The 17,262-nt window shown below is 41.6% G+C and overlaps 1 protein-coding gene across 2 annotated transcripts in view; it reads left to right on the top strand.

Moving 5' to 3' along the window:
• The window catches only part of SCFD2 (sec1 family domain containing 2), a 224,944-nt gene that overhangs the window by 82,881 nt on the left and 124,801 nt on the right, over positions 1–17,262 (top strand). For both annotated transcript variants that reach the window (XR_003992210.1, XM_030491893.1), the window contains exon 5: positions 2,839–3,088. Coding sequence is in view for 1 of the 2 variants with exons in the window: in XM_030491893.1 (XP_030347753.1) it covers positions 2,839–3,088 (250 nt within the window). In the remaining variant the exon portion in view is untranslated. The remainder of the gene's footprint in view (positions 1–2,838; positions 3,089–17,262) is intronic.

Here is a 17,262-nt window from a genome sequence, read left to right as displayed (position 1 = left end):
AACCCAATTTTTTTCTTTATCATGTATGTTTGAAAGTTTGCCAGAGATGCTGTACACATGTACTTTCAGGAGCTACTATCCTCAAGAAGGACAGTTGACCCTACTGTGTTACATATCACTGTGCATCCTCAGTGCTCCTTGCATTTGTATAATGTGTGCATGCTAAATAGAGCTTTTTCAGGAATTCATCTTTGGTGCTGCAGGAACATGCCATGAGGTATTTAGAGATATGGTGAAGTAGAGAATTTGTCCCTTGGGAGTGGAAAGGGGAGTAGATAGTATGCCAGAAGATGGTAGATGATGTTCAGTAATATGTGGCATAGGGCTTGCCTGTCCTTACAAGTGAACTCAAATTAATATAGATTCAAGTTTGTCATCTATTCCAGAATAATTCCACATGTAGGTTAATGTTCAGTTCTTAGATTTTTAGGACTGATTAGGCTTTTGCTCGTTGCGGGTGGCTTTCTCCCAGTAGCTGCATACCTGTGAATTCCTTGAAGTTTTGTCTTTTTCCATGGTCTGATATTTCCTGTACTGATGTACAGGTGAGAATTTGTTTGTGTCACTTTTCAGGAAGTGAGCAGGTAATACTGAACTGAGGCAGGGCTGAGTTGAAATTTGGGAGCCGACAGCCTTTTCTTGAGGGTGGCTCAGCTGCCAGCGTATGCCAGACCAGTGCCAAACATCATAGATTTGCTAGCCAGGCGGAGCAGTGCCCGGGCTTGCTGTGCATGTGATTTAATGCTCCCTGCCCAAACACACACAGGGTGCCAACCCCTTCTGGATTTCTGAATGTTCCTTTTTGGCTCCCATATGCTTTTGACCACTGTAGATTTGTAATTTACTGCTTCAAGTCCACAGTAGTACTTACTGTTAGGTTTTGCATGTGGGTAGTTAGAAAATTCTTCTCTAAGGTATGTATTCAGATAGAAACATAACATCTGACAGAAACATAACTTCTGACCACATTCAAGTCCCTTGAAAGATGGGTCCGTGGCAAAACTTGTGTGTCAGTAGCAGGGTGGGGCCCATAGTCTGCAGAAGTGTTGTTTCATATAGCACAGGCTGGAAAAAAGTTTCTTGAGAGGTTGAGTAATTCATGCTTTCTTTGTGACTGAGATCTGTAATAGCTCAGTGTTGGTATAAAAATTACAGTTTATTAAATGCTTATTAGTGTTTCTGAGATTGTCAAAGAACAACTAAAACAACGTACAACCAAAACCAGGACCCTATGAAGTGTTGTGTGAAGTGTGCTAGGAGATGAAACTTTCAGTTTCCATGTTCCTAAAGTTAGACTCTGAAATCCCTGCCCAGGTTTCAGAAAAAAAATTACCCAAGAGCTCAGAACTAAATGCAGTTAAAAGCAGTGGTAAGCCTAATTGCATGATTTTGTTATTGTGTAAACCTGTGCCTCTTCCTGGTTGGTTTGTTTGGTATTTTATTTACTTAATGTGAATCTATTTAAAGCATGTATTATCGGCTGTGGTGCCTGTTTACCATGATTAGTCAGTTTGACATTACTGTAGTAACAACCAAGAATACATGTTTGCTGACTTGGCTCTTTGGAGTATAAGAAATGCAGTGTTTTGATGTACACAATGAATTGGGGGTGCTCCTCCTGCTTGACTTGCACTGGCCCTGCTTCTTCTCACCTGATCCCACTGCTGAGCTGCAAACCAACCCACAGTAGAAAACTAGTAGACTAGAAATCTCTAGTAGCAATGGAGATTTCATATGCAGGTGTGTGTGCACGGCGAGGGTGGCAGCTTGTTGCTATGATTAGTCACTCTACTGTCGTGAGTGCCAGAGACCTGCACAGTGGATGTAAACCCCAGCCCTGGTGTTACATGATGTGGATCTCAGCGTGGCACTTCAGGGGATTCATGTCTGAAATCTACTTACAACCACAGTAAAGCTGTACAGACATTTCTCCCACAAAGATGAGGGGGAAGTGCGATTTCAACTACTGAGGACCTGGGACATCCCAGAATATTGTCCGTTTCCCCCTCGTTTTCTCTGCCAGCCTTCCTCTCCTCTTATACACATTATGATCATCTTTCAGCCTCAGGGTCATGTACTTCTCCCCACTTCCACATGGCCTTTGCCTTAGTCACCTGGCAGCACATATGTGCTGTGGGAATTGGCCAGAGAAGGCTTTTTTTGGTGTGGAAGACCCCTGTTACATGGCTTGAGAAGCTGATGAGTGTGCTGGGAAAGAGGCAGAGGGAAAAGAGGGTCAGGGCATATGCCATGCTGGTGATTGCTGCCCTGTCCTAGAGCTCTTCTAGGAAACATGCCGATCACTTAAACCACGTGCTTCACAGGTGGTTTTCTCTGTTTCTAATTTTCTGTGTTTCTGACCTGAAAGCATAGGGTCAGGTTTGCAGATGTGCTGAGAGCTTACAATAGCAACTGAAGTCAGAGGGAGTTGGGCTTTGAACTCGTTGCTCAAGTACAAAATCAGGCCCAGGGAGGAGGCCCAAAATTTAGAGGAAGCATTTGACCTTGTGCTTTGTACTGTTTCTACCCATACTGCAGAGACCTCTCATCAAACTGGTACAAGATCTAATTATCAGGCTTTTCCAGTGCTAATGTGCTGCAATCATGAGTCTCTAGGAAAAAAACTTGTAGGAAACTAACAGATTTGCTGCTTGAGCAGCAAATAAGTCACAAGACCATGTGCCGACAAATGAGAATGCAAATACTGAATGATGTTTCATTAAACGAGCACTGCTTTTACAAGAAATAATAACTTGCGGATGCAGGCAGGAGTATGACTGATGCGAACTGATAAGCAATACAGGAGCATTCTGACATGATCTTCCTTCTGTTTTTCAGACTGTTGGAGAGTCAGAAATGCCCAGTGTTTTGAACCAGCTATTGCCAATGATCAAGTCTTACAATGAGAGGACAAAAGATGATTATACCTGCGAGGACTTCCTCATCTTGCTTGTATACATGTATTCTGTGGTTGGAGAAATCAAAAGTGGAAAAGAGCTGGATGCAGCTGAAGAGGAGGTGAAGACAGCCCTAGTCAAGGCCATCTGTGATGAGCCAGAGCCGTCTCCTTTGTTGCAGAAAATAACAGGTAAGATTCTGCTTGTGTGGTAAGAAATTGGGTGGCTGGGAATGCGGGAACTGGCAGAAACATATAAAAGCAGCTTGACTCATCTGTGGTGCTGAGGGTACATGAGTAAGCACAAGGATTTCCTGTAGATTTGTTCCATCTCCCATGTTCTTATATGCCAAATGCTGACAGGCTGTCCTTGAAGAGTGCTGAGTCTGATGAAAGCTCTACAAGTTGTTCTTTTTGTTAAGGGGTGGCTAAGTTTGCATGTTTTCATAAGGTAATCTTTTCCACAGTTTCTTTCATTGATCAGTGTAAAGTTAACCCTGGGAAGTCAAAATTAATTCTGGAAACATGTTCAGTGAACCACAGTTGCTTTGTGAATATGAGGAGCTGGCCTGTCTGGCATAAAAGAAGAAATGTGTCTAAATCCAACATTGAGTTTTTGCTGAAACAACACAAACATTAGTCTTTAAAAATAGCATGCTAAGCCTTTTTTCAGACGAACACTTACAGAGTAGGAAAGCCCTAACCTCTTGCTGCTGGTGTCACATTTTAGAAAAAAATAACTGTTAAAAGTATTGGTTCAAATGAATGAACTATGGCTTGAGGGCGGCGTATCTGAATGGCAAAAGGGATCTCGCTTCATGCTGTCAGTTCTCTCAGTATTTACTAATAGTGAGCAGGTCGTTGACCAGGTCAACTTTGAGGTAGGGAGCATATGAACATAACTCAAGTTGCTGTGAGGAGCTTCCAGTCAAAAGCCTATGCCAAGAATGGGCCCAGGTGAGGAGTCTCAAGGGAAGTGGAATAGTGCTGCTGGTGGTCCCTTGTGGATGCTTCTGCTTTAAAATACAGCTATGGTCTGGCCGGTCTGCTGTAGCTGAGTGTAAAATACATAATGGTTAAAAGACTCTTACTGTAGGAATGGACATGTTCAGTCATATTTGCACTCTGCTGTATTTTACTTCTGGCCATGGTGCCCACAGAGTTCCAGTCTTCTTGTAGACTTTTGCTCTCCTGTTTTTCAAAATGTACTGCACCACATCTGGCCCATTATATGGTGCTTCCCTCACAACTTCAGTCGTGTCTTCTACTGGATGCTGCACAGTCATTTCTAGACCTCCATTTTCATATTTTGCTTTTTCTCCTATGATTGACAGGATTTTGAATCACAGTTTTATCAGTGCTTCTTCATTGGGCCTAATGTAAGTATGGGAAGATTTGAAGTCTCTAAAACTTCAGTTGAGTACCAAAGAGAAGCTTGATACCTGTGTACACAGATGCTTCCCTTATTGCTCTTTATGCTCTGAGGTTATGTAGTTACAATCACAGATGGAGATGAAAATAGACATTGTGCTTCTCTTATGTTCCATAACCTGTCAATAATTCCATAGTTTTTATGAAATACATGTATGCTTGATTTCCAGTGTGCATGTTTCCTGAGTATATGGGTGTTTGCTCTCAACTTCTGGGCAGATGAACAGGTGGATGGGTATTTCCATACAAAGATTCTTTAGTTAATGAAAGAAAATTACTTTTGTCTTTCTACATAGTGGGCAGACGATTAGAAGCATGGTGGGTGTCTGAAGTATTTCAGCTCCTTGGGCATAAGTGTTCACTCTGTTATGTGAGGCGTCTGACTATGGAAAAGAGAAGGCCTTGGCACTGTACAAGCACTGTTCAGCAATAGCCAAAGCATTCGTGTGTTGTCAGTGCAGGTTTAGCCACAAATCCAAAACATGGCACAATACAAGCTGCTGTGAAAAAACTGAACTTCATCCCAGCCAGACCCAGTACATGTAGTTTTAGACCAAGCACATCATTATTACTTGATGAAGCTAATTGCATAACACAAAGCCAGAGTCCTTGAATCCTTTTATTTCTGTATCTGTGTGTTTAGTACAAGTATGTGATATGTATTTCCCCTTGCTTGCATACTTTTTCAGTTTATCAGCATTCTTTGTTTTTACATCTTATTTAGAATGACAGTTCTTTTATTCATAAAAGAGGGGAAAAGATTCCAAAAACTTATTGTCATGACCAAAAATAAGGATTGTCTTGGGGAGGAAAGTATAAAATGGAATTTCTAGGAATGACCCTTAGATAGTTTTCAAGCCTTTATTCATCCCTCAGACTGCTTTCTCAGCATTAGTGGAATTCGCTGAATTTGTAATTTGCGGTATTTGCAGTACACTGAATTGGGAAGACTGAGAAAACATAAGCAGCCTTAGCCATACTCTTCCTTGACCTGTATTTTGCCAGGCCTGTGTTCTACATCCTCCTTCCCTCTGAACCTTGGGTTACTTGCTTGCTGCTTGAGAGACAAAACAAGTCAGAACTGTAGGAGAAACTGCAAACTTTTTTCCAAAGACACAGCAGGAGGACTTTCTTTATAGCACAGCTGCAAGTCAAGGGAATAGATGGCAGCACTGGTTTCCCCTTTTGTACAATAGTGGATATAATGCTGAGACATCTGCTTCCATCAGAACTACAGACCAGCTATTCCTTTCAGCAGATACAGGTTGGCCTGTTTCCATATGGTCAGCCCAGCCCTGCAAGTTATCAACAGCCATGGGTCTGGACAGACCGTCGTCGAGACCTGCAGTGTTCTGCCCTCATTTTATTTGCTGAAAGAAACAAGAGAAAACCTTTTTTGCTCTCAAATCGCCACAAAAGTTAATTAGACTAAAATAAATTTCAGTAATTCTTGGACTTCCTCATCCATGAGAGAACAAAGCAAAATGTGCACACTCTTATTTTCAGCTTTCCATCAAGGTGAGTGATAAGAAGAATGTAAAATTGGATGTGGCAGAAGAGAAAACTAAGCGAGTTACTGGGTGGGTTCACGACACTGCCTGTTGGCTCACTCCTCACCTCCAGGTTGCCATCTGGGACCTGAGTTCCTGAATATTCAATATCCATTCTGCAGTACCTCTGCTTTTACTAAGCATCTTAACCTGCAGAGCTCCAGACTGAAGTTTCAGACCCCTCTGGCAATGCATGACTGGGCAGCTTTGGTTATAGCAACAGATAGCAAAATTCACTGATGCCTTTAAAAAAGCATACAGAAGTAATAATACATAGACTGCAAAGCCAAGCATTTAAAGTTGAGAAATGCCAGTAACTCAGTTTCCCATGCAGCCATCATTTGACTCCTGTGTGCATTGTAGCACAGTCTTCAATTTCATGATTATATAGTGTATTTCTGTGAGCCATGGCTGCCTTCAGTGTAGGGACTGAACACCACAGAGACCTAAAACAATATAGCTTCGGTTACTCTTACACATGATGAATAAGTACTAATAAAGTAAGTGAGACTATATTGTATTCTGCAAGTAACTTTATCTGGGTCTCAGTTTGCAGTTCATTAAGTAGACTGGTGCTTTCAGCTTTGTGTGACTCATTTTGGAACTTGAAGAAGCAAAGCATTAAATTACATTTTCAGGTATTAGTGATTGCGTTTCTTTGAACAGAGAGGACTTTGTGCTCTGCTTCCCAATACACCTGGTGCCTCATGTTTTCATTTTAGTTTGGACCTAACGCTTTACTAAGGCTGTTTGGTTGATCTAAATTGAAATTAAAAGCCATATCTGAGCTGTGGCTCTGAACTGCTGCCTAAGCCTTTTGCTTTCCTCTTCTCTGCAAAACATGGAAGGTGTGTAGTCTTGACAGACATGCATTTTTTGTTGGTTTTATTTGTTGTTCACAGAAAGTCACTTGAGAAATAAAATGCAAAAGCCTTGTTAAACTTTAGAAATCTTGACTGTGGAGGTCAAGTCATCAGTCAAAGTAACAGCCGTGTTTATATGAGGTATCTTTTATTCCTATTATACTTGTTAAATGTAAACTTAATAATGCTTGCCAGAGTTTATGCCTGTAGGAAATCTCTAGTGATACCTCACAGAACTAGTGTGAACCTCCCCCAAAAGGTGCAGCTCACCAGTACACAGGGGGTATTTATGCTATATTTGGGTTTTGGTGCAACCTGGTGAAACTGGATTTGCAGTAGTGAAAAGGGAAGCGATTCTTGAGGATGTTAGTCTACCCATCCAGTCGGCCACACTAGGTTTCCCTGGTGTAGCCTAGATGATTACAGCCCCCTGCAGAACACGTGAAGATGCAGCACTTGTGTAAGCTTATATTGTGAGAGAAGTGTAAACACTCACTATTTCCTGGCTGTTGAGTGTTAGGCTTCTCAACCTTATTGTTGCCTGAACATATGTTTTCCAAAGTATTTTACAATAACATTCTGCATTTATGTAACACCTAGTTCTGTTGTAGCGCTGAAAATATCGTGGAACTGTTAATTAAAATGAAAATGCAACACATAAATCACCTAATGAGGTTTAAGAAATATGATAAATTTTTTTTGCATGCAGAATAATATGGAATTATATTAGTGGTGTTGTGTTTGATGGAACTGTTAAATAATAAGTGTTGTGGTAGATTACCTTAATGCCTTGGGTAATAAAACAGAATGTAACAGTTCCAAGATTTCTCCTGGGTGTAATTTACCACAGACATATGTTCTTCATCACTGTTTCCACTAGAATGTTACAAATTGGAGGGGAAACAGAATAGACCAAAACATAATGGAAAATGATGCTTTTCAACAGAACCCTGGGTTTGGGGGCATTTCTGGGGGGTGTCCTTTTGGCAGCTGTTAAAAAAGAAGCTGTGCAATATTGTATTTATTTTATCATCTTATCAGTTCATCTGGTTTTGTAAATGGCCACATAGAGCTGTGTACAACTGCAAACGTATGCACAAGTAATGCTAATACAGCCGGAGAGCAATTAGAAATCTATTTTTTCAGCTGCGCCGTTCTCTCTTTTTCATCTGCAAATCTCTGTGGGAGCTTTGTGGAGCAGATCTGCCTTTCATGGCGTGCTCTGGAGGCCAGGAGGCCAGCCCTGGGCACTGCCGGGCTGGGGGGCTGCCAGCTACGCCACCCACATGCAGTACAGCTTGTTGGGCTGTAGGTATCAGTTGCACCCTCTCAAGCATAGGTGTGGCAGGAACCCTCTTGTGCCAAGAGGTGCTGTTTATCAGCTTCTAAAATCTGATTTTTTTATATCTGAAAATGGATTTCTGGACCTTTTCCTTGTTTTTTCTAAATTCCATATGTTGGAGTGTAGGCATTGCTGTATGGGGTTAGACACGTGCTGCCCTGGCTGCTTCTGCTTCTGATTGTCCTCAGCACACGATTCTTGCACACTAATGAAGTTACGCACGAATGAAGGTATCATTATCTTACCGCTAGCATGGTCTAAGTATCATGAATCCTAAAATCAATCCCCATTTTGCAGTAAGGATCGGCATTCCTAGATGGAGATGGCCAGTTCTCTCAGAGGGCAGATACGCTCGCTTTTGTTTGTGGTCTTGGCCTCACTGCTTGTTTCACAGAATCACAGAATGGTTTGGGTTGGAAGGGACCTTAAAGATCATCTAGTTCCAACCCCCTGCCATGGACAGGGACACCTTCCACTAGAGCAGGCTGCTCAAAGCCCCGTCCAACCTGATCTTGAACACTGCCAGGGATGGGACAGCCGCAACTTCTCTGGGCAACCTGTGCCAGTGTCTCACCACCCTCACAGTAAAGAATTTTTTCCTAATATCTAATCTAAATCTCCCCTCTACCCTTGTTTGGAGCAATAATTTCCCAAACTTGATTATATTATGGGTAGGTTGGTATGAAACTAGGTCCTTGGCGGAGATTATAATGTAGCCCCTTCAGGCTGGTTTGAATTTACCACACGCCTTGTGTGGGAGAGGGCTTCCCCAGCTTCACAGTGGAGATGTAGCTCAGTTAGTCTGGCTGCCAGTAGGTTTAGTAGATAGGGATCAGCTCCCCACGAGAGTGGAGGTTTCTAAGTGTCATGGTTTAACCCTGGCTGGCAACTGAGCCCCACACAGCCATTCACTCACCACCACGACCTCAGGTGGGATGGGGGAGAGAATTGGAAAAGTGAGAAATCTCGTGGGTTGGGATGAAGACAGTTTAATAGGGAAAGCAAAAGCCACGCACACAAGCAAAGCAAAACAAGGAATTCATTCACCACTTCCCATCGCAGGCAGGTGTTCAGCCACCTCCAGGACAGCAGAGCTCCATCACATGTAACGGTTACTTGGGAAGACAAACGCCATCACTCCATACATTTTCCCCTTCCTCCTTCTTCCCCATCTTTGTATCCTAAGCATGATGCCATATGATATGGAATATCCCTGTGGTCAGTTGGGGTCAGCTGTCCCACCTGTGTCCCCTCCCAGCTTCTTCTGCACCCCGAGCCTACTCACCGTGGGGTGGGGTGAGGAGCAGAAAAGGCCTTGACTCTGTGTAAGCACTGCTCAGCAGTAACTGAAACATCCCTGTGTTACCAACGCTGTTTCTGTCACAAATCAAAAACATAGTCCCTTACTAGCTACTATGAAGAAAATTAACTCTTATCCAGGCAAAACCAGCACAATAAGCTGAACTGTTTATGTTAAAAGTTCATGAAGTGTGTTACAGAGGGTGGGGGAATACCTCAACACATCGAATAGCTAAATGTTTTGAATGTCCAGACAGGCTTCTCTCTGAAATACCGATTAATTTATTCTAGTCTCTGATGCTAAAGGGTTGTTTCATGCCTAATGTTAGCAGGACAGCTTTGCACTCCAGTTGGAACTGGGAAGAAGTCTTCCAAGCAGGTTAGGCTTTTCTATGTGCGTAATTACAGGCTGTGTTGTTTAGGGAATCTGTTGTGTCCTATAGCCTGCAAGTTATAACTGCTGCTCTGTAATGAAAGCAAATACCAGAAATGCCACTGGGTATGGTTTGTGTGGAGCTAAATCTCCTGTGATGTAGATAGGAGCTGTACATGCCAGTGTGGCGTGGCGGTGCAAGCTTCAGGGCTGCTGCCATCATCATAGACACACTACAAAGAAGAAAAACTTTCTCATAGGATAGCTCCAATCAAATGATAAAAAGAAAGTGATCTCAGATAATGGCAGTGTTTCTTTCTCTTCCTGCCATGCTCCCTGTGTCTCCCTCAGTCATGAGGAGGTGGTCCTTGCCCACAGAGCCCTCTCCTCGGCTGGCGTGCAGATGAGGCACAATTGGAATGAGTTTTCCCTTTTGCACTGGACAAGAAAATGTAGTCTCTGTTGATAGAGCTAAATAGCTTCATCCTGCCACGGTGCAGGCACTATTACTGCAGTCAGAGGGAACCCAGACCATTTTGTGCCCAAGTCTGAAGTGGAAGTTGTGTGTTCAGGAGGCTTTTTTAAATACACACTTAAAATACCCCTCTCTCTGGCTGTCAGAGGGTGTGTGTAAGATGACCTCCTGTTACTGTTTTCTCAATACATGTTGGTCACAATCCAGTGGAACGTATTTGTGGTCCAGCAGTCCCAGAGAATGGTGGACCTTACATTCACCCTGTCAGTAGTACTGGGAAGTAATGAGCACAGCTGCTGCCTGGCTGTGCAAGAGGAGCTGTGTAGGGAGCTACTGCAGTTTCATTAACTTGAGATGCTGCCACTGCTGCAACACTTCGGTTCTTTGCTTCATGGTAACAGATACTGGGGGAAAAGAGATCACATGTCCCAGGATATTAGCCTGATTTAAACAACAGCCAGGAGTCATAGGGATTGTTTTTGACCTCTCAGCAAAAGTGGGAGAAATTGGGTATGCATCAAAGCAACAATCTCCTCTGCTTTAGCCACTGACTCTGCCAGCGCAGAGTGTGTGTCCTGATTTTTGTCATCTCTCCTACAAACCTTGAGCTCTCCCACACTTCAGTATGTTCCTGCTGTGACCTTTCTAAAGGCTTTTTCCCATTTCAGTTCAAAATCTGTAGGCAGCAAGTTGGAAACAAGCAAACCAAATCAGCAGTCACTGGTTTCAGGCTTTGTATCTCTGCCTGGGTGGATTCCTGGGCTGTTTCTCAGCTGGGAAACAGAGAGGGATTTCTAGTGAATTGTTGAGGAGTAAAATTACAGTAGTGTTCTGGATTAATCAATATCTACGTTTGCATATCCATATTTTTATAGGTCTTAAAAATATGGGCATACCCTAAAAACCAGTGTTAAAAAGCTATGATCCTAAAGGTGAGAAAATGAGGCTGCTTTGTACACATGCAGGGATATTTTGTTTGGCTTTCATGATGTCCATTGAAATGTATGATAGAAGACGATCCCAATGGAAGCACAGTGGTGCTAGGACTGGGGTTTTTTTAAACTTTCATGTGTTGCCTGTGTATTTTGTCTGCAGCACCTGGTCTCAGTTGGCTCCAAACTGGATGGTAATTTTCATGGAAGTGTTTATAACATGAAGTCTTTCCTTTCTTTTCCTTTTTAACATGAGACGTGTGCCTGCAGCTCTGCAGGCCGCTGTCTCGCTGCCAACTTAGCAGGACAGCCAACTGCAACAGGAAACTGATATGGTACAATTTCCATTAATAATTTGTATTCTTTTCCAGCATGCAAATTGAATAGCATTTAGGAGATTCTTCTAACATCAAATATCTCTTTGCTTTAAGTATAAAATGAAAACGGAAGCTGCTGTAGAATTAGGCAACTTTTTAAAGAGTACTTTTATAGGTATGTGGCATGGTTAAATCCTTTCTTTCATCTTTCCATACAAGTCACTTCCTTGCAAAACCAAGTTTTGGCATATTGTAAAATTATGAGTAAATTCTTGCTGTTTTGCAGACTACACCCAGCCTGGCAAACCCAAAATGGTGAAGTATCAAATAACTGTCAAATTAAAGAAAAAACAAGACAAAAGAACAACAACCAACCAAAAAAAAAAAAACAAAACCAAAAAAAACAAAAAAACCCAAAACTTAGTAGCAGTCACCACCCACATGACAGAAAACTAATGAGATTTTGGGGGCTTTGTTTTTCTTTTGCACACAGACACCAATGTTAAGGTGTTTGCTGTAGATTGTGAAATTTTGCTTGGTTACTTTGAATATCTTGTTGTATAAGTTTCTAAGTATTCTATTATAATTCATGTCAATTTGGTAGCTGCTTTCATTACCACACCATGTGCTGGATCTGATGGCACAAGGACAGACTGCGTTGCTTTCTTAGAGACCAGGAGGAATAACTATCAGCTTTAGATATTTCTGGTTGTTTTCTTCAGCTCACTGGCGGTGGTAATTCTCTTGTACTTACGGTGAGATTTTATCAGCAATGAATTCTGTCCTTTGAATTTTGGGCAGTCAACCCAAGTCATGTCTCCATGTATTTTATTGATGATACAATATTTTGAGAGCTAGTATTTCAAGAAGCAGTCAAGCCCAGATGTAAAATGGAATCATATGGCTCTGCATTACTGCAGTGTTAAACCAAAGAAATCTCTTGAATAATTGATCATAAGCAATCTTTTATCATAGAATCATAGAATGGTTTGGGTTGGAAGGGACCTTAAAGATCATCTAGTTCCAGCCCCTCTGCCATGGGCAGGGACACCTCACACTAGACCAGGCTGCTCAAAGGTACATGTGACCTGGCCTTGAACACTGCCAGGGATGGGGCATTCGCAACTTGTCTAGGCAACCTGCAGTGGTCATTTTAACATCTCAACAGCAGAGCCAGGAATATAGAAATCACTTTGAAAAGAATTTCTAGAATTTAATCTGAGGGATTTATGGCTTAAACACACATCACTTGCCCCTGCAGTTCACTAGTCAGCATGCCCTAATTTTCCCCTCTTCATCTCAAGCTTTGGAGAGTCATGGATTTTGGATCTGGAGGTCTTCTGTTCAGTCATTCATTATAGTTAAGATAATTTGATTTCACATATATTATATTTTATGGGTCAGGTTCTGCTTCTGTATAAATCAGTGTGAAAACACAGTGCTCCTCCTGCTTGCAAACTCCTGAGATCAAGTTTAAGGGAAGGATCAAACTGTTGTGATGTTGTCTATGGATCAATTCTAACGTAAGGGGATAAGCAGGATTAAATATTTTCATGAGTCTGTCAACTTTGCTAATACAACTCTCTTGTGGTCTTGAATTTTAAATCAACATGGAGAAGGTGCTCTCATAGTCCCTTCCTCACTATTTGTTCTTGTTTAGTTTTAAATTTTATAGTTGAGTAAATGTCCCCTCTGGTGGTTAAAGTTCAGGTCAAGTTACGTTTTGCTGTGACCCTCCTGCTCTCTTTTGCAGACACTGGGACTATGGTCTGTCAAGACAGGAAAGTTCACAGATCACAGCCTAAGGATTTTTCCCCCTCTTTACTTTCTTGGATATCCTTTTGTCAGGCAAGGAAAGTAATGTTTGTCAAATTGGATTGAGGGAGCTCTGTTAATTGAGAGTTCTGTGTAAATAACAGTGATGTTTGTGCCCTACACAATTTTAGAAAGCCTTATGCTGAGGCTAGTTTAGAACCAGATGTTTGATTCTCTTTCAATTTCCCATTTTATTCATTAAAATAAACATTATTGTGGAAATAGTTGCCTGATGAGAGGTGGCAACAGCCAGTCATACCCAATTAGACACATTTGTTTGATGAAAAACAATACAAATATGTATTTGACTTGCATGAATTTGTGTTACTGGGGGGAATGTGTGGATGTCATGTGTGGCTATAATGTGTGAATGTTCCTGGTTTGTTCAAATCTCCTTCTTCAGGCTTTTGATTTGGTGCTGTCTGTGCATATTTTTTTTACAGATCTGTGTACACCATGTGTATAGAGGTAGCCCCCCAGACTTCAAAAAAATAATGAGGGAGAAATAAGTAGAATTAGAGTTATAAAACAGTCTCTGGGAAATGCTTATAGCTGTGGAGAATTGCTGCTGCCTGTTCGCCAAGCAGTTACCTAGATGACAACTTCTTTCCAGGGCTGTTACCAAATTCCAGTGTGTCTGTACCCAGGAGACTTGCCAGTGGTATGCCATGATCCTGGCAGGAATTCTGCCTTTCTTCACTTTAAATCTTGAGCAATTGGAGAATATATAGCCATGGCAAAGGCACTCTTGTGTTTTCTTAAAGGAGGTTTATTAGAGTGGAAGCTGTAAAAGAGAAAAAAGTAATAAAATAAAAATTTGTAAAGAGTCTTGCCTGACAGCAGATGAGAATTGGGAGTCAGAGAAAGAGAAGCTGATTCTTAATTTCTTTATCGTTTTTTCTTCTTCTGCCCCTTTCTGCCATCTTCTGCATACTCTGCTCACATTCCGGCAAATCCTGTTCGCTGAGGAAGAAATGGCAGAAGAAAGAGTAGGTGCTAATCAGTTGCATCCATATCTTAATGTTGTGCGTACTGAGGAGTTGTAATTCTGGCATTGGTTAACTTTTGAGTGCTTGCCTTAACAAACTCAGTGTTCATGCTTTCAACATAATTTCTGAAGTAAGCAAACCAAACACTTAAAACCTGAAACAACATTTTGACTGTAGAGATTGATACTTATTTTACTGGCAAGTTCAAATAATTTGACCGCACATCATAGCTGTCTGTTGCTCGCACTAGTGAAGTGATAAGTGCAGTAGCAGGTTTTCTTCCAAATAGGCCAAATGTTTACCTATGGGTAAACATACCACCTAGGCTCTGCAGGTATTTGACAGCACCAAAGTACTGAGGTTTAGGAAGAATTGATTCAATTTGGGATTTTCTGCCTATATTGTTTTAGTTTCTTTAGTCTCTCCATGCCACAGCTCTTTCCTCCACCATCCATCTCTTATTCTTCCCTGTCCATCTGTTTTTACATCTGCCCCCAATTACAGCCTGCTGCCCCAGTTCTTCCCTCTGTCTCTCCATCACCCACATGGATCCAGCCTGCCCTTAGCTCCTTGCTGCACTTCTTTTTTTTGTCCACCTCCTAAATCTGCCTTTGATCTCCCCAGGCTCCCACCTGTATGCTGTCTCCCACCTCTGCTGCATTCATGTGTGTAAAGTATCTTCCTACTCTTTGTTATTTGTAATTTCAGGTCAAACATTTATGGTGAGGAGACTTCAGTGACCACTTGTTGTATCCCCAGGTGAAAATGCCATATTCTTACTCTCCCACTCATAGATCTCCTCAGTTCCTGAGAACAAGCTTCTTTAGAACAGTTTCAGCCACAACTGGTTACCAAATTCAGTTTTAAAAAGGAAAAGAAGAAAAAGTAAAATTAAACAAAGGCATTATGCATATCTCTGTATACCCCTCTAAACCCCCTTTGTTCCTACATTACTCCCTGAAACACTTACCTGTACCAATCAGGGATGGAAGTGGAGCACGCCAGGTTTGTTCCACTACCCTACTTTAACCCAGTTTTAAAAGGAACCTTGTCTGTCTGTCTCTCTGTCTTTTTATGGCCAACAGACAGAGGTTTTTCAACATGTTGAGTGCCTTGAACCAGCTTTATGAAGTACCTGTCTTTCCATTCCCAAGGGTGAGCTGTGGGAACCATTCTTCCCCAAGTTGGTTATGTTCATACAGAGCAGGTATACCTGCCTGGCTTCTGACATGTCTACAGGGAGCCACGGCAGGATGGGGACAGTCAGTGCCCAAGCTGCTCTTGAGGCTTTCATCAGTAAAGGTCAGGTTGCAAAGGTTAGATGTTGCTTTATTTCTATTCATAATTATTCATTTGTGCCTTTCTGTTTGCTTCACATTCTGCAAACCCCTTCTTTCTTCAGAAACAGTCATACATTGAAAGTTCATCACTTTTCACCAGCACTATCCTCGTCTAGAGGTCTGAATATTTTACTTTTTGTTCGTGGACCCTAAGTTATGTTCATGGTGGTTCTTTCTCAGTTCTTGTGCCTTTAGACAGCATTTCTTTGTGCAGAAAATCCACATTTATCTGGCATATATTTCAAGAAACAAAAAGCACAGAATCATAGAATGGGTTGGAAGGGACATTAAAGCTCATCTAATTCCAACCCCCTGCCATGGGGAGGGACACCTTCCACTATAACAGGTTGTTCAAAGCTCCATCCAACCTGGCCTTGAACACTTGCAGAGATTGGGCATCCACAACTTCTCTGGACAAAAAATATGTATAAGAGAGAATATATACTCATTTACAGCTGGTTTTATGAGATAAGAAATGAAAATCTTTGTTATTTTTGCTTCCATTTTCCATGCTCATTTACCGTCTGCTTCTCCAGCAACACAGTGTTTCTGGCAGAGAGATGCACTGGGAATGCATCGTGCCTTTTATTTTTGCAGTAAGTGGCGGTTTCTGGACTTTCCAATGCTCATGTCCCTTCTTTAACTAACTCCTTTGATGCCCCTGGGTTTGAGGTACCATCCTGTGTGTTGCCTGTGCAAATAACTTCTGCTGGTCTCTTACTTGTAGTAGTAGATGGAGCAGTTTGTTTTTCTTTGTAGCAGCTGTGATTGTTGGATTTAATATCTATTTGATTCTACTATATTTGCTAGTATCTCATTCCTAGTTTTGAGGAGATAAACTGGGATGAGTCATAGAGCACTTATTCCCAGAGATAGCTTCAGCAATCAAAAAGGGACCATGAATACTTCAGGCAAAACTACTAGATATTAGGCATAGATGGAATGAAGGTCACTGGTTTTTGTTATTTTTTCCCCTCCCTAAGTAGATGAAGTTCTCTTCAAACAGACTGCAGAAATACCAATTAGTGTGCTTCATTCTGAAATGTAATCAAATTTAAAATGTAAAAAATCCCTTTCGGCTACAGTATAATCGGGCTCCTAATTATGAAAGGCATATGTTCCTCTCCATCTTGCTTCCCTCCACCCATGTAGGTAATTGTCCTTCTTGAATGATTTCTTCTTTGTGAAAATCTTTGTGACGTTCTACTCCTGGTTTGCTCAAAGCAGGGCTGTTATCTGGCGCATTAGGTTTGTATTGTTGGATTCTCGCAGGATAATGTACAATATAGTTATACTGATTACTTGCTATTTCATGTGTCATCTGTTTTTTGGAATATCTCAAAGCTTGTCAGTCTTCCGCTGGGGATTACATCATTTTGGGGGTCTCAACCGTTCTGAAACAAAAGCATACTTCAGTGGTAAAATATGTATGCCCGGACAGCTGGCGGTCTTTCAAGGCTCCAAAGTTGACACAGAGTTAGTCTCAGAGAAATGTATTTTCTTCTATTCATAGTAACGAAACAATTATTTCCATGCCTTTTTTTTTTTTTTCCTTTTTAATAAAGGGTTTTCTTTACAGATGGTAATTTCTGACCAATAAAATACATTTCTCTGTTTTTTTCCCAGCCACTGCAGGGTTT

Source organism: Strigops habroptila, chromosome 7 (genome assembly GCF_004027225.2).
Source record: "Strigops habroptila isolate Jane chromosome 7, bStrHab1.2.pri, whole genome shotgun sequence".
Classification (NCBI taxonomy): Eukaryota; Metazoa; Chordata; class Aves; order Psittaciformes; family Psittacidae; genus Strigops; species Strigops habroptila.
This window is presented reverse-complemented; position numbering and strand designations above follow the sequence as displayed.